The sequence below is a fragment of the Molothrus ater genome, chromosome Z (genome assembly GCF_012460135.2).
Source record: "Molothrus ater isolate BHLD 08-10-18 breed brown headed cowbird chromosome Z, BPBGC_Mater_1.1, whole genome shotgun sequence".
Classification (NCBI taxonomy): Eukaryota; Metazoa; Chordata; class Aves; order Passeriformes; family Icteridae; genus Molothrus; species Molothrus ater.
In genome coordinates, this window is record NC_050511.2 from 1,581,282 (window position 1) to 1,603,717 (window position 22,436).

Below are 22,436 nucleotides of genomic sequence, written 5' to 3' on the forward strand. Positions count from 1 at the left end.
GGCTTCACCCAGCCATGAGACATTTCACTCCTACAGGCTTTCATCACGTCGCTTCCTCCAGGCTGGATCTGCACCATTTGAACATGCAGATATCTGAGAATATCTTCTCAGGATGTTTTGGCCATTTTGGGAAAAGCAGGAAATCCTACCAGTGACCTTCAGCATGGACCTGGCTTCATGATGGCCACAGCTCTGTGAATGGTTTTAATCCCAGAGGGCTCTGAAATGCACCACATGGTGAAGGTCCGGGCCACTAGGACAGTGACCATCACCCCACAGACACCCATCCCACATCATCTGGCCACTGGGTGATTTGTAGCTTGCATTAGGTGTCCCTGGCCAATTCACAGAATCACAGGATGTTTGGGTTGGAAGGGGCCCTAAAACTCATCTCTTTACAACCCCTTGTCATGGACAGGGACACCTTCCACCAGACCAGGTTGCTCCAAGCCCCGTCCAATCTGCCTTGAACAATTCCAGGGATATGGAATTATTCCAGTTTGGAAAGAACAATTCAACAAAGATTCTGCAGCCACCAGGCAGACACAGTGCTTATTCCTCTCAGAAGGATTTGGGCACGAAGGGGAAAATAAGGTCAGAAAACTGGTTTTTCTAAAGCAGGGACTAGGCAAACTCCCAGGACAAGAAACATAATTTTACATTCCCCAGCGTGGGTAACTGAACCAGCTGATGACCAGAGCCAAGAGTAGCTGTGGGTACTTCTCATGCCTACAAACACCTGGAGGTGACCAGACGAATGGTCACTTGAACCTCCTGCCCTTTGGTCTCACCCTGACCTCTCCATCTGGCTCCAAATCTGGGATCAGCAGCAATTACCCACCCAACGTGGGTGTCTCATGGCTTCAGCCAGTGATGTCTCTGAGGTCCTTGAGGGGCTGCAGAGGTACAAGCAGTTAATTATTGATTTAGCTGAGGTTGAAATCACCCTGGTGCGAGCATAATGATGGATGTGAAAACAGAAGTTTTGCTGCTAACCTCGCAGTTGCTAGAGATCTCAGAGCACTGCCTGGGTGGAAGCTCTGAGGGGACCAGGAGGGTGAATTCAGTAGCCTGGTCTGCACACAACCAACCACAATCACCATTCTGTCCTGGATGTTTGCCAGCACCTCCTCCAGCACTACCCAGGTGACAGAGTTGTCTTCCTCAACAATTAATTTTTATTGCTGTCCTTCCTATCTCACACCTTTCTGGGTTCCTAAACACGTGTCAGGGTGTCAGCTCAGCTGGGTGACAGCAGTTTATCATCACCTTAAGGACCTGTTATCCCATGAACCCAGACACAGCAAAACATCATTACCATCCTCAGCCAGACCATGCAGCGAGCAAGGGACAGACATGCCATCTGCAGGACACACAGACAAGGGGAATTAATCACCTGCCTGAGAATCACCAGCCAGTTTCTCAGTCCCACAGAGAAGGAATGGAAGGGAGACAATGGACCACAAAGAAACAAATTAATTCCCTTGCTGGGTTGCCATCAGAGCAGCAGGGACACCTGTGTGACCCCGTGCAGTGCCCAGAGGAAGCAGCTCCCCCTTGGCAGCCTTGCTCTTCTGCAGCAGTGCAGGAGCTCCTTGTTACATTCATTTTACTCCTGCATGTCCCAGTACTGTGGGAATCTTGAGCCAGAAATGTGCCCTTTGTCTTTATGAGTGTGCACAGGAAACCTTGGGCTACCTTGGGAATTTTGGAAACACTGAGAGTCCTCCCCCTGAAAAGGAGACAAAGAATCCTCTGGAGCACCCCACCCCTAGGCCAGCAATCCCCTCCTCACTACAAGGAGGTGGTAGGGAGAGGATCAAGCACAGCAAATGCCTGCTCATCCCAGCATCCACAGCAGTGCTGATACCCCCAGCTCATGGAAAAATGTATCAGTATGAATCTCCCATCCCACAAGCTGCATTTCCCATAGCACAAATTCAGTGCAAAGCATAATGGTTTCAAGAAATCTCACAAAATCCTGGTTTTGGGCTACTTCACATGGATGGGCATTGTATGATGGGCAGTTTGCAAACCCTTCTCCACCATATGGCAGGGTCTGAGCCCCAGCACCATCCCCAAATCTGCTCTCTGTTCCACAGGAAATGCTCATCCCACTCCCAACACCAGGCTGAGGTGATGACTGGCACCCCAGTTTTGTCTGATAGATGGATCCTGCTTGCAAATGCCATGTCTGGAGATGCCCAGCCTTGCAGCCCAGGAGGAAGCAGCAGGGACCAGCTGGGTTTTGCCATCCAGCAGGATGCATTCTTCTTATTTCAAATTCTGCACATGCAATGTGTCCTCTTTATAAGGTGGAGGTGATGAGGGATCCATGGAGACAGGCCAAATTTGGAAAGAGGGATATAAGATGAGGAAAACTGACTGTGGAGGAAGGTGCTCCTTTGTCCAGGCACCAGGGCTGGAGGAATTCCCCTTGCACTGGAAATGAAGCTGTGTCCATTGAAAGGCCAGTCTGCCTGTGAATGAATGAAACTGGGCAGAGAAAGGCAGGCAGCTAATCCTGTTTGACATCAGGAGCTTTACTGCACAGGCACTCCTGGCTCACATCAGTTCAGTCCATGCAGAGATTTTCCTGGGTGCCTGGTAGCTGGCAGCAGGATGTTCTCCTGTGGGATGCTAAGACCCTCCAAGGAAGTGCCCTCTTGGTGGTGCTCACCATGAGGTGGGACTGGGACCACCCATCTGCTGAGCTGGGCAAGGCACTGAGCCTTGGCCTCTGCTTCTCTGCAAGCCAGGACCAAAGGATGAATGAAGCCTTAGGGGCTTCTGCCCTGCCCAAAACCTCTGCCTGAAGTGGATGTCCCTGAGCTGGGTGGCAGAGGGAAGTGGACAACCTTTGGATGGACATCGGTGCACAGAGACAGCTCCAAACAGGTCCAAGGGGCATGAGATATTATAGAATCAGGGCTGGAAAGGACTTTTAAAGTTTATCTAGTTACAACCCACCTCCTACCTTCCACTGTCCCAGGCTGCTCCAAGCCCCATCCAGCCTGGCCTGGGACACTGCCAGGGATCCAGGGGCAGCCACAGCTGCTCTGGGCACCCTGGGCCAGGGCCTGCCCACCCTCCCAGCCAGCAATTCCTAATTGCCAAGAGCCCAAAATCTGTGCCTGCCCTCTGGCAGTGGGAGCCATTGCCTGGGTGCTGTCCCTGCAGGCCTTGTCCCCAGTCCCTGGGCAGCTCTGCTGGAGCCCCTGGAGGCCCTGGCAGGGGCTCTGAGGTGTCCCTGGAGCTTCTCTTGTGCAGCTCAACAGCCCCAGCTGTGCCAGGCTGGCTCCAGAGCAGAGGGGCTCCAGCCCTGGGAGAATCCTCCCCTGGACCTGCTCTAACAGGTCCATGTCTTTCCTAACTGGAGGAGCTCCAGAGCTCCATCATGACCAAAGTTCTTGGCTCTCTCCTTTAAAAGAAAGCAACAAAATCCCCAGAAAGATGGATGCACAAGAACTTGGTGGGTGGGAGAGCACGGGGGGTCCTGCAGGCAGCTGGCCAGATCCATGGTGGGATGGGTCTCCCTTTCATCTGCCCTGGGACTGAACTGCACGGATGATCAAGGAACTGGAGGAGTTAACAGACTCCCAGCCAGAGATATTCGTGGCACCCAGAGTTCGAGTAAAGTTTCATACCGGGACCCTTTACTAAATTCTTTCGGTCATGGGAGAGAAAACACTGCAACTGTTTAGTCTGCAGGGAGGTGGTGGCTCTGGCCCAGCACTTAGCATTGCTGAGCAAACACGCTGGAGAGCAAAGGGGCTGTCACCCTTCTTATCTCCTCCATTTGCTTTTCACCACGTCTCCCCCACTGCCAGGCACCCCATGGGCATCGTGTACCAGTGCAGGATCCCCCTGCTGGAAATCCAGCCCTGGGATGGGGGCACGAGCGACCACTTGAAAATCAAGACCTGGAGGTGAAGTGCCAGTCTGCTAAAAAAAATGTTATTTACACAAAGGAGCTCAGAAAATCTTTCTCAGAGGCTAATATTTACAAATTCTATGTAGCCAGGGAGCTTTTGCTGTAAGAAATGTTGTATTTGGCTGGTTTTTATTTTTTTTTAGTGGATGTGAAAGATACATTAATATTTTTTGCTCATCCCCTGCAGCATACAGGTATGGAGCACCTTACAATGCCTCTGAAGCTGCCTATCCATGCTGGGAAAGCTAAAATTACAGAAAGATTACAGATTGCAGAAAACAACATCAACCTGCAAACACCCTCCATTCCTCCATCCTTTGTATCTCTAAAGGGATGTCCATGATTACCACGATGCATTTTGCTACACGTTGGCAGACTTTGAGCATCGCTGTGTACGACCACTGGATGGCATGGGCTGGAATATTAGAGATGCAAGGAAATACACCTTACTCAAAACAAAACAGAAATGGAAAGGTTTTGTTTCTCCAGCCTGAAACTGTTTCCTTAGCTGGTGGACACTTTGCTCTTGCTGTCCTCACTTTCAGTTCCTGCTGCTCCTGAACTGGAAGCATTATCACAGAATCACAGAATGGTTTGGTTTGGAAGGGGCCTTAAAGACCATCTTGTTCCAACCTCCCTGCCATGGGAGGGACACCTTCCACTACACCAGGTTGCTCCAACCTCTGATGCAGCCTGGTTTTATTACTGAGTTTGGACTCCCAGCACTGCCAGAGATGCTTGTTTTATCCTCTGTTTAAAAGAAAATTAGTATTCAGAGCAACGGTAATTTTCAATAAAGGAAGCAAGGAAAATGGAAAAATTTATCACTGGGAGGGGAAAAGGAAGCACTGTTTTGGGATGCTCAGTGAGGGGAGGAGCATGGGGGGACACCCCATGATTGGCAGCACTGCTGATGAGACCAGAGGATGTGTCAAGGCGGGGCAATGTCCTCCAAGCATTGTTCGCTGCTGTCCCCAAGACTTGGATGCTGTGTTTTGCATCATTACCAGGCCTGGAAAGCTGTAGGACAGGGACTTGAAATAATTCTCAAGCCTCATTCCCCACCTCTCAAGTGTCCTGTAGCTCCTCTGCTCCCATGAACCACCAAAGCCACTTCCCACCATCATTTTGCATTTTCTTGTTTAAATGTGTGCAGCGGGAAAAGATGAGGCTGTGCAAAATGAATATCACAGGAGAGGCAAAGGGGATGTGGACTTTGCTGGAAGCACTCATTCTCCAAATCCAGACTCTGACAGATAGCTACACACCAAAATACCCAGCAATGAAAAAGCCCTGAGCCTAAGCATGCCTGGAGGATGCTGAGGGTGCTCATGCTGCAGGTCCCACAGGACCATCACTCTGGGTGCCACCACAGCAGTCAGGCTCACTTGGCTGGAAACTGAATCTGGTACAGAAACTTGTGACTCAGCTAGAAAACCTTAAAACAAGACCTTTCCTGCTGGTGAGCACAAGAGCATCCTCTGTATGCTATGGGCCTGTGTCCAAGTAAAGCCAGGGATGGGCACAGCACGTTACCTCATGTTCCCCCTTCTCTAGGGAGAAAAAGAGGTGCTTCCCTCTCCAACATCCTTCTAACCAAATCTCATCTTTGGGGTGCTGCTGGCACTTCCACCTGCCCTGGTCTTGGCACAGGAGGTGATGTCCCTGGCACCTGCTTCTCCATGGTGCTCTTGTGTCACCAGGATGCTTCATTCCCTGACAAAATGACAGAGGGGTGTGGGGTTTGTGGGATGAGTCCCAGGCAGGGTGATGCATCACAGGGGCCCAATGAGCCTCCAAAACTCCTGTCCCCAGCTGAAGGGAATCAGCTAAGAACAGGGCTGGACAGGCAGAGCAGGGTGTCGGTGGGTATGGGGAGGAGGGATCCTCCAACCCCGCAGCATCCCAAAATCCCCACCTTGGGGTGGCTCAGCAGCTTGAGCTGGATTTGGGCTGGAGCAGGCAGGAGCAGATGGTCTGTGAGGAGGGTGCCTTGGGCCAGCTGAGCCCCTGGGCTGACAGGAACATACTCCCACATCCCGTGGGTTTGAGCCTTTTGGGAGTAAACAAGAGAGTAGGAGCTGATGCCAGCTCAACCCGATCTGGAGAGGTCTCAACACTGAAGTGCCCCCCTTCCTTTCCTCACCTCTCATCAACAGATACATGGATTTTGAGTTCTTTTTTTTTTTTATTTCTGCTTTTTCTACCAGGACCCCCAGCATCCTCACCCACCAGTGATGTCTGGGGGCAGCCAGGAGCCCACCCCAGCAGGAGGCTGCTGCCTGGCTCTGTCTCAGGGCTGCAGGCAGGCTGAGCAGTCTGCAGTCTCCACCTAGAGCCCAGAACAGCCTCTGCTCCGCACTGGAGCCCATGCACAGGCTGTGCACGGATCCCCCCACCCCAACTCCCACTCTGAACTCAGCTGTGCTTTCAGCAGGCAGCAGCAGCTTGGCCAGGGGTGCTCCTGGCACTCTTCACCACCAACATGCACAAGCCAGAGGATGGAGCCTCTGCTGGGTCCCACCTTCACTGGGAGATGCCCGGGGCACCTAGTGCCTGGAGAGACAATGAGACACCAAGTACCATCCCTGGGGTCCCATCATGTGCTGGAGCATGGGCTGGTCCCCATGGCAGCTTTGAAATCTTGACCCCTCCAAGGTGAAAAGAAGCCAGGAGAAGCCACACATAAATTTATGGACTAAAGGCGATGGCTATTTTTGCACAACACATCCGAGCATTGCAAAGTATAAGGAATAAAACCTTACCAAAATCAAATATGCCAATCTTTAAACCAAACAATCTTTAAACCAAACTGCTTCCCACCAAACTCTCAACTGCACGATGCACTGCTAGTCTAAATGAAGCACCTTTCCTGTACAGAGCCATGAGCATGGCTGCATGGGGCAGACTGCAGACCCCAGAGACCTGCACAGCACTGGGGACATGCTCCTTGTCATCCCCTGTGACACTCACTGCTGCCTCCGTGGCCCTGTGGCCACCTCCAGCTGCAACTCAACATGACCCCCAAAACCCACCCCGTGCTCAGACTGAGGGGCTGATGTGCAATGCAAACCCACTGCTTGTTTAATTTAGGGTCTGGCTCAATTATCCCCAGCTCCTAGTGCTTGTGTGGCACAGCTCCTGTCCCCATCCTCTCCTTCCTATCAGTGCAAACCTGCCCCTTTTTTTGCACTCCGTTAAAACCTGCCGTCTCAGGCTCCATTAACCCCTCCCTCACCTCACCACCACCCTCCAGTGAGGTGCTGCCCGGCGCTCCCTGGCCCCCACCACATTCCCTTTGCCATGGAAAACCCGCAGAGGAGCCGGGTGCTTCCTGCAGCCACCGTTCCGCTTGGGAGAAGTGGCAAGCTGGAAGCACGCAGCCGGACATTTAATCCAGGGCTCTCCAGTACCTCCCAGCCCCGCACGGGACGCGTGTGCCAGCGGCTCCCGGAGCCTGCCGTGGCCAAGCCCAGCTCGGTTACTACGGGCAGGCTTGGCTGGGCTCGGGGTAAAGGCAGGGCCAGCCCGAATTGATGCCCAGCCCTGCCCTTCACCTGCCGGCGCAGGCTGACTGCCAGCCCGCTCCCCGGGCTCCCTCTCCTGCCTGCTGCCGACACTTGCACGGCGTGTGTTCGGCCCCGGATGACTGCAAAAAAAGGGAAAAAAAAAAAACCCCAACAAAACAAAGCAAAGCATAGTAAGGATTAAAAAAAAAAAAAAGTTACTAACATTGTGAGTTATATAATGTAAATATATGCCATTAGCAGATACATATAAAAACATGCATAATTAATATTTATGCAATGATCGTATATTTTAATATATGAGCAAAATAAGGAGTAACTGAATACAAGAATCAAGTGATAAAAATGGTACGATAATAAAGAATAAAAATAAAATAGTAAATAAACTGTAAAAAATTGGAGAATGTCTCCAGAGATACATGCATGGGCAAAAACCAGGGAATGTGTCTCCTTTCCAGTATTTTTCTCTGTGCTTGAGAGCAGGAGGATGCAGCAGCTGGGGATGCTCCTCGGAGCCACCCACGGGGTTGCATTCCCCGTGCCCCTTCAAGCACTGCATAGATATATGAGTGTGCACGAATTTAGAACTCCCTTTGAATTCCCTGGGCGTATAGAAAATAAATCTCTTCAAAGCTACACAAAGCTTTTGCTGGGGGAGTCCCACAGTGATTTACAAAAGCAGGACGGTTTGATGTTTATCAATATCAGAAATGTAAGGGAAGAAAGGTCTCCAAGCTCTGTAAGTTTCTGCAAACCCCTGAATGAAGATGTCTACACAAGGGCAGCATCATTTGCTATTTCTGTGCTTGTGTTGGGCTCCTGAGGAGCTGGCATCCACTCTGAGGTTCACCACCAAGATGCTCCTGGTCTGCCCAGACAGCCATGGAGAGCAGCTTGAGCCAAGGAGGCTTTCCTCACTGAATCTCCACCTCGCTGGGGGAAGAGCTCATCAAACTCCTGTGGAGGAGAAACCAAAGGCTGCAATGTTGGCTCATGCACAGATCTTAGAGATGGATGTAGTGCTGCTCTGTGGAGCTGAGCTCACTGCTGTGGCACATGAGCACACACTTGTTTGGCTTTAGGATCTGCTCCAGGGCCATTGGGATCTTTTTCCCCCACCTCTCAGTGAAGCAGCACTCTGATGTCTGCTGGGCAATACCCTTTCAGGGACAAGTGGTACCACTGTTTTATATGCACAGATTGGACCATCTGTAATTAAATTATTATTATAAATATAATAATTTTAATATAAATAAATTATATTAAAAACAGCCATAGAAAGAGGACTGATGGGAGTTTTGCAGTCAGTGCTGGACATGGTGTACAGGTCAGATACTCTCCAGCCACACTTGGATCTTCTTGCCTCCACTTCTGCCAAACCACAAACTGCTCCTCACCAATAACCATGTTGAGAAGGGAAAAAAAGAATCTGCCTTTCAGCATTCACCATTAATGTAATACTTAGAATAACACAAAACATCATAGAACCATTAGGGTTGGGAAAGACTTCTAAGATCACTGAATCCAACCAACTTCCATGCTCCAGTTCCCACAGTATCCACCCGGTGTCTTAGAGCCCTACAGTGCTGAAAGGGCTGCTACGACTGGGAGGTTGTTTACTCAGACTAAAAAGGCTACAGGACAGGAAGAACTTCAGCTCATTCCTCCCAAATCCTCTTGCTCTGCTTGGCAAACACTTCACACTGCACCCACATTTACTAGAGGAAATCAGTCAGTTCTCCAGTACCTCATGCCACAATGCCTACATCCCAAAAAATGCTTCAACCTAAATTCTCCTTTTTCCATCCCCCACCTGGGATGACATAAATGGATTTTTGGCCACCTTCCTGGTTGAGCCCCTCTATAAATGGTCACACCAATCATCTCAAACCCAACCAAGGCCACTGAGACTGAAGTGAAACCTCTGCCAAAACCCCCACTATTCATCTCAAAGGTCTAGAGGGGAAGTCATCCAAGGAGGGGCTGAGGGCACTTGGTTTGTTCAGCCTGGAGAAGAGACTGAGGAGAGACCAGTGTAGTTACAATTTCCTTGTAATGTGCAGAGTAGGGTCAGGCACTGATCTTTGCTCTGTGTGACCAGGGACAGGAGCCATGGAAATGGCTGGAGCTGTGCCAGGGAGGGTTAGGTTGGATATTGGGAAAAGGTTCTTCCCCCATCGGGTGCTGGGGCACTGACCAGGCTCCCCAGGGAATGGGCATGATCCTGAGGCTGCCAAAGCTCCAGGAATGTTTGGACAAAAGTCTCAGGGGTCATTGAGGTGCCTGTGCAGGGTCAGGGCTTGGACTCCATGATCCTTGTGGGTGCCTTCTGGATCAGGATGTTCTGTGTTTCTATGAAATTTCTACATCCAGACCCAAGCACAGCACTGAACCAAGGAAAGGCCATTTCTGGGGCATCATGAGGTTGCAGTAAGATGATGAAGAAACTCTGTGTGGGTGTGCAACATCTGGAATGTATCAGGATATGCAACAGGGGTGTGCAATAGGGTAGGCAATAAGGCAAAACCCCCAGTTGGGTGTGCAACAGGGGAGCATTAGGGTGGGAAATGGGGTATTCATCAGGGCATGCCATAAAGAATGCTTTAGGATATACCATAGAGTATTCACTGGGGTATGCCACAGGGTATCCAATAGGATATACAGTAAGGTAAATCATAAGGTAGGCATTTGGGTGTGCAATAGGATGTGTATTAAGGAATGCATTAGGATACACCACAGGGAATGCTTTAGCATATACTATAGGGTATGCACTAGGGTATGCCACAGGGAATGTAGCATTATGGTATGTAGTAGGGTCTGCATTAGGATGTACCATAGGAAACACCATGGGAAGTGCATCATGGTATGTAGTAGGGTCTGCATTAGGATACACCATAGGACATGCCACAGAGAATGTATTAGGGTATGTAATAGGGTGTGCATTAGGATACACCATAGGAAACACCATGGGAAGTGCATTAGGGTATGTAGCAGGGTGTATATTAGGATGTACCACAGGATATGCCATGGGAAGTTCATTAGGGTAAGTAATAGGGTGCGTTTAGGATGTACCATCGGATATGCCATGGGAAATGCATTAGGGCTGTACCACAAGATATTCACCAGGGAATGCCACAGGGCATCCAACAGGATATGCACTAGGGTACACCACTGAGTATGCATTAGGGTATAAATTTTGGGATGCATTAGGGTTCGCCACAGAGTATCCTATGACGTATCAAATGCAGAGTGCCTTAGGGTACGCATTAGGGTGTGAAATGGGATATACATTAGGATATGCCACAGGGTATCCAACAGGGCACGCAGCAGGGTAAGCCACAGGGCATCCAGCAGAACCAGCCCTTCTCCTCTGGCACCAAGGCAGTTCCATGTGCAGGGATGGAACTCCTCTGGCAGCAGGCCAGCAGGCTCTGCTGCTCTGTGTCAGGATGTTCATTTTGTGATTTTGGTGGGGTTTTTTTCATTATTATTAAAAGAAGGTATCAGCCTTCTGTTTGATGTGCTGTTGGCCGTGGTTGCCAAGGGGAGCAGTGTACAATTACAGCCCCAGTGATGTTCACTCTAATAATACACTTGGCTCTGCATAGCTCAGATGCAGACACAGCTCTGCTATAAAGAGCACGGTCGTTCCAGCAGAGGAGTACTCCAACTTATGTTACATGTGAAGGGTTTGTGGCACATTGCTTAACACCCCCCTACTGGAAAGAAAGGAAAAAAAAAAAAAAGCCTGGGCATGCCAGTGAGTGAAACTATGACAAGCAAAAGCCTCTCAAAGGAGAAATACTTTCAATGTATTAATTAAGAAGGTATTTCTAGAGGCATGAAGAACTCGTGTATGTGTCCACTAAGATGTTCTTTCATGTTCCCAGACATCCAATCTCCCTGGGTCCAGCTCACCCAGGTCCATCCCAAGGGCTCAAATAGCTCAAAATTGTTCTTGCTACCGAAAGACTAAACCCAATTCAATGAGGAGAAAATCAAACCCAAATCACAGAACCACAGATTTGTTTAGGTTGGAAAAGCCTTCTAAGATCACCAAGTCCAACCACTCCCTCAGCACTGCCCAGGCCACCAATGACCCATGTCCCCAGGTGCCATACCCACAGAGCTTTTAAATCCCAGCATGAACAGTGGTCCACCACTGGGCAGCCTGTGCCAGGGCTGGACAACTCAGATGCCAGATGATCCCCCCAGTGCCAAGCTCCCACATGTCAGCTCTACCACCTCTCTACCCCATGGCTCCCCTTTCCACATCTCTTTTCCTGAAAGGTTGGCAGCACCCAAACTCAAGACCTAGCCAAGATTCTGGACCAAAACATGGAGTGAAGGATAAATTCAAACCAGAGTTTTCCTTAGGAGATGAAGTGGATCATGCTGGCTATAGGAAAGTTCTTCAGAGGAGCTGCTGGCAGGGAGGGGGATGATGTGACAACACTCCCATGCTGCAGTACTGGCATCTCTTTTGGGATCAAAACAAGTACCCTGAGATAAGCTGTGAACATGTGCAACCCTTGAGCATGAGCACCTTGTCAACACCTGAAAACAGAAGAGGAACCATGTTAAAAAGGCAGTTTACTGCCTGTTTTGCAGGGGGAAAAAAACTACTTTGTTTTAAGGTCCAGCAGGGTAGAGGGACACTGTCTACAGGGATAGGGATGCTGTCTATAGGTATGACCATGCTGGCAGGGCACCTCAAGGGGTTCATGCACCAATTCCTGAGGTCCTCTGGTGGGGGTGAGCTGTTGCCATTGCAGTCCTGAGGGAAAGGGACAAACAAGCCCCTACAAAACAGGAGCATCTGCTGGGAGCAGATGGGGGGGCGAGCGGTGCAGCCCCAGGCGCCAGCAGCACGGGCAGGGATCACACTGATCCCGATTTATCACACCCCGGCACAGTAATTCCCCAGCTCGCCGGTGCCCAGCAAGCCGAGCTCCTTACGCCCGGGGATCAGATTAGTCTGAAAGGTGCTAGAGAGACACAAATCCTGCTCTGCAGCAAGCGTTTTAATAAAGGTTTATTTCTCTTTTTTAATTAACGGCGAGTTATCTAAAAATGGCTGACGGAAAGTATCTGATGGTGGAAGGGCCAGGATTGTAGCTGGGTAATGTCCTATCATCAGTCATATAAAAATGTGATTGTAACATATGGATATATATAGATCTGTGTGTATATATATATGTATACATATGGATATACAATAACTGATATCAATGTATTAATATATCATACACTAATGGGGTATTCACATTACTCTGTAACATGACATAATATCCAATATGCCTTATTAATACTGATAATACATCGTATCAGTTCCAACATACCATATTGATATTGATAATTAACCTCCTTATTTCACACCAAGGCAGCTGCAATGACTCTTTCGTGCCTCATACCTGACTCTGTCTCCACCCAGGGCTATCAGACCTGAATAGCTCAAAATATTCCTGGTTTAGGGCTTGACCAAAGTATTTATGAATCAGTTTGAGTGCATCTGATTGTTTCATTTGGAAAACACTGCTTGGAAAGTCAAAATCCTTTACTATCAGAAAGGAAATGTTAAATTATTCAATTTCACACAGCACTTTGCTTTTGACCTGTAGTGATCTGTCACCTTTTGCCCATCTAGACATTTATAAAAGATGTGCAGTTTGGGGCTGAACAAATCCCTTTTGCATATTTCTCTGTGCCTCAGCACATGAACTCGGTCACCCGCACACCCTGCTCCCTCTTTGCACTTCAGCTCTCCACAACGCTCCCATCACACTGGGACTGGCAACTCGTTCCTGAGAAGCACTTTGAGTCTCTCTGGAGATAGGAGATATATTATTTATCTTACATTCATGCTGTGAAGAGCTGAATGGGAAGCCACTCAGTCTTGCACAGGATGCTGCAGTACACATCAGTTTACATGGGTCTGTTTGCATGGGTGGAATTGCTGGGGCAAGGGAATAAAGCAAGCTGGAAGAGTCCTCCCTAACCCAGGACTGCCATCAGCATCAACTGTGGGCTAACACCCTGCTGCTCTCAGGCCATCATTCCTGGGCTTTATTCTGGATTTCTTAGATTGCTCAGCCTAACAGGGAAAGATGCAAGAGTGACCTGATATGGGAAGAAAGGGATGCACAGCAGGTTTGGAGCTCCCTCCAGCCCCTTGCTGCTTATTCTGTGACTGATTCTGTCTGCAATTTCCCTCATTCTGATTGATATTCCCTTTGGAAATACTAATCTGGAACAAATCAGCCCCTGGTACAGGTAATAGGCAGATGTGTATGCTGGCCAAGGGCTTTGCAGGGGGGAGTGGACATGGGGAGAGTTGTTATGTTTCATGTGCACGCAGAGCAATGACAGAAGCAAAGTTGGACCAGTCAATCTGCAGAATTATCTGATATCAATTTTCACTATTCTATTTTACTCCTTATTTCCCTGCTTGCTGTGTTGCCCCAATGCCAACTCAAGGTACAGGCAGCCAGCCACAGCATCCAAGAGAGCATCTCCAACAAGAGCAGCAAGAAGAATGAGAAGATGAGTCAAAAACTGGAGTGGTGGTGAACAACAGACTTGTATGGAGAGCAGAGAAATGAAAAGTGAGCTCTGCATGTCCCACAGATGGTGTGTGAGGGAACAGCCACGTGGAAATGCACCTTAAACTGAGGATGGAAATTCACTGTTTCAACTCTTTCTCCAGAGGTAGAAAATTGGAGGTGCATGTGACACCCTCCCAGAAAACAACTGTCCAATCTAATGGTGGCACTGGAGTAAAACACACTCCCTCCCAGCAGACCATGGGCACTTGAGGATAGCCCTTTTTTCTATCATCCAACATTATCATAGAATCATCCAGGCTGGAAAAGATCTCCAAGACCACCAAGTCCAACCATTAACCTCATGGACCAGTGATCAGAGCTGCTGCTTTTCCTCCCCTCTGCAACTTTGCTGTCACTGATGGTTTTGGAGCAGAACAACCAACCAGTTCTCCACATATCAATAAACAAGTCACCCAGAATAATGGGAAAATATGCAATTATTTCAGTTTTGTTTGTAATCAGAAAGCAGAATCAAGACAGGTAGTGCAGCCTAAAGCCTGCTCATGTATCAGCCTGGTGTCTAAGACCATCAGAGATTTGTATTGGTGCTGTTGGTGCTGAGATGGACCCTCCACTCTAACAGCCTACACTGAGAGACCCTCCCAGTTCATTTCTTTTCATGCCATGGCAATGCTGCCTCAAGCAGCTGACTCATTATTCAGATAGGCCCTTGTGTGAGATGCCACAGTTCTTGTAGAGTTCATGAAATGAGAATGAAGAGTACCTTTATAATGCCCTCAGTGTCACATTATCTACGGTAACCACTGAAGAGGTGCACAGACAAAACAACAGGTGCAATTTGAACTCATCGATTGGGTTCAAGAGGAATTTGGTAACAGCTCAGCTCCAAATAACTGGTCAGACCAATTGAGATGATGCTCCAGGCATCTGAACAACTAACTTTATCTCGTTACCTGCAGCATGTTGAGGAGCAGACTCCGGAATTTGGTTCCTTCCACCATGAAAAGGGCCATTTTGTCACAGAGCTTGGCTGCTGTGGAAGCAAAGCTGCGGTCTGTCACCGCTTTCTGGTAGATGGTCTTGACTATCTCCCCCAGCATCTCCTCAGAGTTGGTGGAGTTCTGGGCCTCCTCCATGAAGGTGGTGAGCTTGGAGTCAACATCACTGCTGTTGTTCCGCATGCTGTTGAGAATTTCAATTAATTTGTCCATTTTATTCTTTTCAGGGTCGGTGGTTTCCACCGTTACTTCGTCCTGGTCCGTGAAAAGGGAAAGACAAGGCGTCTGTTACACAAGGAAAAAACAGATATATCAGCCCATGTCCTTGCACAAACAGCAAAGGGGTAAGGGGATTGGGAGGACATAAAGAGAAAGAGAAAAGACAAAGCAATTTTTAGTGGCACAGTAGTATAACATCAGCATTGGAAAGCATAAGCGCATGCAGCCTGCCCCAGAAATGTCCCCTTTCTCCATTTCCCACACCACTCAATCCCAAAGTCCCACCCCCAGCTCAGGGAAAAAATGTCCTTGAGGGTCCTGAGCCAGGATGCCAAAGTCTGATCACCTCTGACTGCCTTTGGCATCTTGGACCAGTTTCTGGTGTCTGTGACATCTGTGATAATGGACATTTTTTTGTTTCTCTTTAGAAAGTGCACTGATGTTTGCAAAATCTTCAGACAACAATCCCATAAAAATATATTTCATATACTTATTTAATATAAAATATATACATATAAATAGATATATCTAAATACAAATACATATTTTAATATATACACTTCATTATGTAAATTGAGCTCAAAGAAGTCATATGATCCCAGCATTGAAAAGATTCTTGACTTTTCCATCTCTTGCCTGTTACACTTTTCACTTCCCATCATTACCACAAAAATTATTGATTCTTTTCAACATTTTATTATACGTTTGCTCCTTTTTCCCCAGTGTTAGGCATGCATCCTGCTTGCTCTGGTCTTCTCTTCTACCCCTCCAGCTCAATCTTATGTAATACAAACCTGTAGCAAATCCAATCCCCAAGGGAGTTGTCCAAACCTCCCATCAGGAGACTGGTTCTGTTGACAACACCCACCCAAGAGTGGGTGCTGATGAGATTTTTAGTCTTACAAGACTCTAAATTTCTGAGAAGAGCACTAAAATGAATACTCTGAAAGTCTCTACTATACTTCCATTGCTTTAAAGAACATAAAAAAAAAAATAACAAAATCTCTTACTCCCCCTCATGCCACATCCAGAAATAGTAAATGCTCATGCATTCAAAGGTATACAGTTCCAGCATGCACTCCCATGGAATTGTATATGTTCAGGTTATTTTTGCTCTGTATTTTGGAAATCTCATTAGAGATAACCCCATGAATGCTTTTTACAGTCTGACAAAAGAATCTCAAGAGAAAGAATCTGAGTTTTACAGGGGGCAAATGGAGATATCATCTCCAAATTCCTCAGAAATCTGTGGCTGAATATTGTTTCCAAAAAGGATTTCTCCTCCGTCACTTGCATGCAATACTTTTGTTATTGTTGGGTTGCTGGAAGGAAGGGGGGAGATAAGGGCGTTTCAATTCATTGCAGAGATAAATGGATATCAGCTTTAAAGCAGCGGAGTCCAACTGTTCAGCACTCAGGAGTCAAAGTTTTGGGATTTAGCTCTGTATTTGCAAAGACAATTTGCCTTTTTTACATGTTTTTTGGGACGTGACCGAGCTCTTCAGATCAGGAGGGAGCTCATGTGTGCACCAGCCTTCCCCCATGGAAAACGGGAGAGATTCCAGTCCAACTGAAGCTGGTAGCAACCTCACCCAAGAACTCAAGCTCAGAGTCCCAATTCTTTCAATAAAAGGCCTCCTGAAGAAGCACAAAGACACCTCAAGAGAAGTGCTGACACTGGGGGATTAAGATAAAATGGGGGAAACGTCCCTTGAGCGCACCCCACCCTTTATACAGAGGATGGCCATCGGCCAGCCCCTGACAGAAAGAGCAACCCAAGAAATAATACCTTTTCTTTTAGTCTCCTCCTCAGCCTGTCTTTAGAAGACTGAAGCAGGTTGATCTTGGGCCTGTCCCCAGGGCGCTCGTGGGCGCTGTCTTTCCGCTTGGTCTCGGGCTCAGTCTGCTGGGGCTGCTTCTCCACGGCCTCGGGGCCTCGCGGCGCCTCCGCGGGGACGTGCGCCGTGCACGCGGGGCTGTCCTCGATTTTCAAATTCTCAGTCTCTTTGGCGTTTCTGTGCGTTTCTTTGTCGTTGGGCGAGTGCTTCTGGTTGTGGTGCCATCTCCGGTTCTGGCTGTAGCCGTGGTGGCCCGTCCTGCCCGAGGAGTGAGGGGCCTGGCCTCCTTGGTAGAGTTTCTGGTGGTCCCTGTTATGCTTGGTGCCACCCTGCTGATGATCCGTGTGCTGCTGAGACTTGTTCCCGCTGGGAAGCCTCTGCTGTCGCCTGGAAAGCCAAAGGAAGTCATTGAGAGGTCAGCTGGCCACAGAAAATAATATATAATAATAATTTAAAAAAATTATATATATATATAAAAAATATATATATTTAATAAAAAAAATTAACTCCTGCTAGCTGGAAATCAAATAGGTTTTTTGGTTTGGTTGTTTAGTTTGCTTTTTATTTTGCAAACTGAATGACAATGTATTTAAAAAAAAATGTAAAAGAAAGTCAAAGGAAGTTCACTCATTCCTTCGTGGTTCTGTTGGGCCAACACAGCTGTTCCACCAAACAGCTTGGCCCTTGGCAGGGGACCGAAAATGGGGAGGCAATTTCTTGTCATCTAACAATTCATGCCCCTAAATTTCTTTCAGTGACAGTCATATTTCAGGTGAAAGTTTTTGTGAAGTTGGACAACATGACTTTGGTACCCAGGAAAAATTCTCTCAGGTTTTTGTGTTAAATTCTCTCAGGTTTCTGTGTTACTTCCACACTAACCAGGAAAAACAGCAGCAGCAAGTCAGGTGGGCAGGAAATGCCAGGAGATATTTTTTTCTGAAGGCTTTAGAGCTCCTAATACACCTGGCCTACAGCATCACTTTCTCCTCTTGCCTGCCAACATGGTACACTGCTGCATGAGTTTGCAGTGAGCTAGTTTAAGTGTATCAAAGATTTCTAAGTGGAAAAAAATAACTAAGCAGCAAGATACTAAGTAAATTGGTAATCTGCCAACACCAAATGGTTTTCTTTGGCCTTATTTTATACATATCCTTCAGCACTGGGACACATGCATGGATGAAAAGAGGACCAAACTTGGCTTTGGCAGCATGGAGATCATGGCATCCAGGACCACAACCTCCAGAGAGAGACCTATGTGCACAGAGATCCAGATGGGTAACATGGAAACCCAACAGCCACAGAGAGGAGGAACTGCCTCCAAAGGGTTTACTCAAGAGACTACAACATCTCAGAAAGAATGAGCAAGCCCCTGAGTGCTGGCTGTAACCGGTAGCCGAGATGGCAAATCCCCAAAAAAGCAACAGTTGAATGGAAGAAATGCTTTGGCAGTCTCAGGCATCTCAGATTTCCAAACAGGCTGCAGCGTGGCTGTCCCCAGTGGAGAAGGCAGAGCCAGAATGCCATCCTCCAGGATGCAGCTAAGATGGAGATGGTCCTGGCACTGGCTGCCTTCTCCAGGGCTGGGTCTTAAGCATGGCCACCCTAAGCATGCTGGCATTCCCTGCCTGATGCCTCCTTGATATTGGTCTTGGCTCTGAGAGCCCGTGGGGTGTTGTAATGCCTGGCCTTTACAAGGCTGCTGGGAGCAGTGCTAGAGGATGACACAGGACATCTCCCCAGTATCAGCCCCAAAAACAAGGAAAAAACTTTGAGTGCTGTGGGGACCGTAGTGGTTTGTCCCTGTATTGGTTCTGTAGCCATGATAAAACCCCTGGTCAGCCTCACTCCTTATCCCAAACCCCCACCCCAATCTGGATAAATAGCAGTGTTTACTTTAAACCCATCCCACAGCAATTAGTTTTATTTTCATCACTGGCACTGCTCAGCTAAGGGAGCTTGGATGAAGGAAGCAACCATTCACAAATACACTTCAATGGTCAGCAGTCTCCAACCCTGCCTGCCAAAGCCATCTGCCCACGGAATCTGTATTCCTTGGCATCCCCAGGAATCAAAACCTATTTTCTGGGGCCAACTGGCTTTTAACCATAAAGAGTGAGGGCTCATGTTTAACAAATGCAGGACGAACAGGCTTGTTCATGGCACTGGATGGAATGTGTGTTTACTCTCAGACCACCAGATCCGGTTTTCTGAGATATTCAGTCTGTAGTTTTTGGGGTTTTTTTTTCCTTTTTCTTTTTTTTTTTTTCCCTTGCAAATTGAATGGCAGGGAATTTAAAAAAAAAAAAAGGAAAAAAAAACCCAAAACGGAGGTGCGGAAAGCTTTCCTGTTTGCTGGAGCCTACAAGCATTTTATGAGTACAGATTCTCCACATCAAGTTTTCCTGGCATTTCTTTGTTTCCTCTCAGTAATGCAATCACATAAACCGCTTTGTAAAGAGCAATGCTTATTAAAAGGGGAATGTCAAAATAAAAGTTAGTTAAAAACCTTATCTGGTACTAAGGCGTCACAGGGCCAAGTGTACAAGAGTTTTGCTTTCTGTGGTTTTGTTCTTCTCTCAGACATCTGAGTTTAACTGTTTGGTTGCATTTCAAGCCTTGGCTCATAGGCAGTCAGCTTGCTACTTTATTTGATTTGTAAATATTACACAAAAATTACATAAGTTGCACAAAGATACAGCTATAATTTCAGAAGCAAGGGAAAATGCCTGGAAATGAGCTGGGAACCAAACTTGGCCATAAATTCCTGCAAGACATGCACACAGGGATAGTTTTTTTCTAAAGACATATTATAAACCTAACCCTTAATGTTTAAGGGCTATGAATGAAAAAAAGGTGTAAGATTAAAAAAAACCCACCTATTTAAGCCAATGTGGAATGTGCAAGATTGTTCATTTTGGGGCTGTTGCAATAGGATGGGGGAGAGCAGGCAGCCCTGCTCCTCCAGGGGACAGCTGAAAGGTGATGTCCCCATGGCAAGGGGCAGAGCAAACTCAGACCAATCTCTGCAGTCACTGGCCAAAGGGTGAAAACACCAGAGTTAAAAGAGTTTTGGGAAAAAAAATTGCAAGAAATAAAAGGCAAGGGAAGGAGAATGGCAAACAAGGAGCAATGTCTGTGACTTGGCAGCAGTCAGGGGTCTAGACAACCATCCAGCTTTCAGGCGAAGTCTCGTTGTGTGCTTTTATCTTCCCAACACCCCAGCGAAGAAGAAAAGCCAAGAAGAAATAGGATCTGCAGGAAAGAAGAGCCAAAGCAGGGAGAACAGGCCTCACACCTTAAAACTTGACTGCACAGCATCTCAAAGCCTGGGAGGCTGGGATGACCCATGCTTGCTCTCAGGTGTCACCAAGGTGCTGGGGACACAGAGAGCCCCAGGAAAGGACAAAATGGGGACCAGCCACACTCCCACTGTGGGTTGTTGGAAACAACCTCGTGCTTGTTCAAGGGCAGCACTGTAGGTGCTCAGATGGCAGCTTAAGGTGATGTCCCAAGATGGTGCCTTGGGGTGATGTGCCGAGCCCAAGGAACCAGTCCAGGAAAGCACCCAAATGCACCTCCCACCCAGGGAGGAAGCTGAAGCTTGAATTACACAGCAATACCTCCAAGCAATGCAAGAATTCACCCCAGAAAAATGCTGCAGTTACTGGGAAATCATTCCTCTGTCCCCCTCTGCTCATCCTGAGCCATAAGGATGCAGTGCCTTGCAGGGAACCATAATTCAGCTACAAGAAAAAGCATCTGGGCAGTACAATGGTTTCTTATCTCTTGACTCAATTTAACATTAAATTACTATTTTCACTTCAAAGGCCAAATTCCAATTCAGTCCAAAACTCCCCCTGACTTCAGTGGGATTTGGCCATCAGACAAAATGGAAACTAAAGAGACATTGAGAGTCACAAAGAAATTGCAAAAGTACTAAAAACCAAGGGGAGACAGTCAGGGCTGCCAAGCTGGAAATAGGATGGTCTTGCTTCTGCTATTGTTTCTCCACCCATTTTTTTATTTAATTAACTAAATGAGATACCTTTCAACAGAATTTAGATCTGACAAATGTCTGTTCTGTCAGAGAAGCCTACGCAAACAAATGTAAGGCTTCAGCTGTCTCGGTGATTACCAGCCTACATGCTCAGAAATACACGATTCCTGTAAGTTTTTACTACATCGTTTGCTCCCAAGGAAAGGAGCAGGAAGGCACAAGTCTGGGGAAAATAACTTTAGACACGTGGACAGCTGTGGTCTAAAACACAGTTGCTCTGTCCTGTCAGAGCCTTGCCCATATCCCCACGAGTGAGATGAGTCTTTTGAGAGCCCCCACCATTTGTCTGGCATGTGGGGAGCTGGGGGACAATGTGGGGCTGCATTCTCCCGGTGGCTGCACAGAGATCTGGGCAAGCAATTCCTACAAAAACTGAGAGGTGAGCAGGCACTTAAGAGCACTGGTCTCATGAGGGGAAGCTGAGGGAGCTCAGGTGGCTCAGCCTGGGGAAAAGAAGGCTCAGGAGGGACCTTCTGGCTTTGACAGGAGGATGCAGCCAGGTGGGCACTGGGCTCTTTTCTCAGGGAACAAGGAACAGGACAAGAGGAAATAGCCTCAAGCTGTGCCAGGTGAGGTTTAGATTGGATATTGGGAAAATTCCTTAATCGAAAAGGATGTCACACCCTGGCACAGTTGCCCAGGGCAGTGGTGGAGGAACCATCCCTAGAGAGATTTAAAAGCTGTGTGGATGTGGCATCTGGGGACATGGGTCAGTGGTGGGCTGGACAGTGCTATGGTCAAATAGGTCTTCTCCCACCTAAACAATTCTGAGATTCTATACATTTCCAGTGGCATTTAAGACACTTACCCCCATGACACAGAGGACCTTGTATGGCCAAACAGACTGAAATCCCATCCTGGCACTGAGGGACCAGGTCCAAATGCTGGTTCCTACTTTGGAGAACCTGCCTGGATAAATGCCCTCAATCTCAGCCCACTTCCTCATGCCACAAACCCTCCAGGACACCATAAGCCCCTTGCAGAGCTGAAATTCTCATTTAGTCCTGCTTTTGTGCAGAGCAGAATACCTGGTGGGCATAGCCAGGGCCAGTAATTAATAGCTAAAATGGACTTGGAGACACTCAGGTAACCTTCTCCACTCCTTGCATCCTTCTGGTGCTTCAATGAACACATTCCTCACTGCATTTGACAGACAGGAAGTTTCTCTGCACCCTTTTGTCTGCTTGGGCAGGGTCTCATCTCTGTGTGAGGATCAGGAATATAATGCTAACTCTTGGAAGTATCTCATGATCAGCTTTACTATTAAAATGCCTGCAACTAAGTAACAACCACTATT

At 47.8% G+C, this 22,436-nt stretch overlaps 1 protein-coding gene across 4 annotated transcripts in view; it reads right to left on the reverse strand.

Annotated features, from left to right (window-relative positions):
* CTIF (cap binding complex dependent translation initiation factor) overlaps positions 1-22,436 on the reverse strand; it is a 146,960-nt gene that overhangs the window by 26,770 nt on the left and 97,754 nt on the right. For 3 of the 4 annotated variants that reach the window (XM_036403457.1, XM_036403455.1, XM_036403456.2), the window contains 2 exons: positions 17,034-17,469; positions 14,981-15,310 (listed from right to left, as the gene is read on the reverse strand). In XM_036403457.1, coding sequence (XP_036259350.1) covers positions 14,981-15,310; positions 17,034-17,469 — 766 coding nt within the window. The remainder of the gene's footprint in view (positions 1-14,980; positions 15,311-17,033; positions 17,470-22,436) is intronic. The other variant, XM_036403458.1, reaches the window with a different exon arrangement.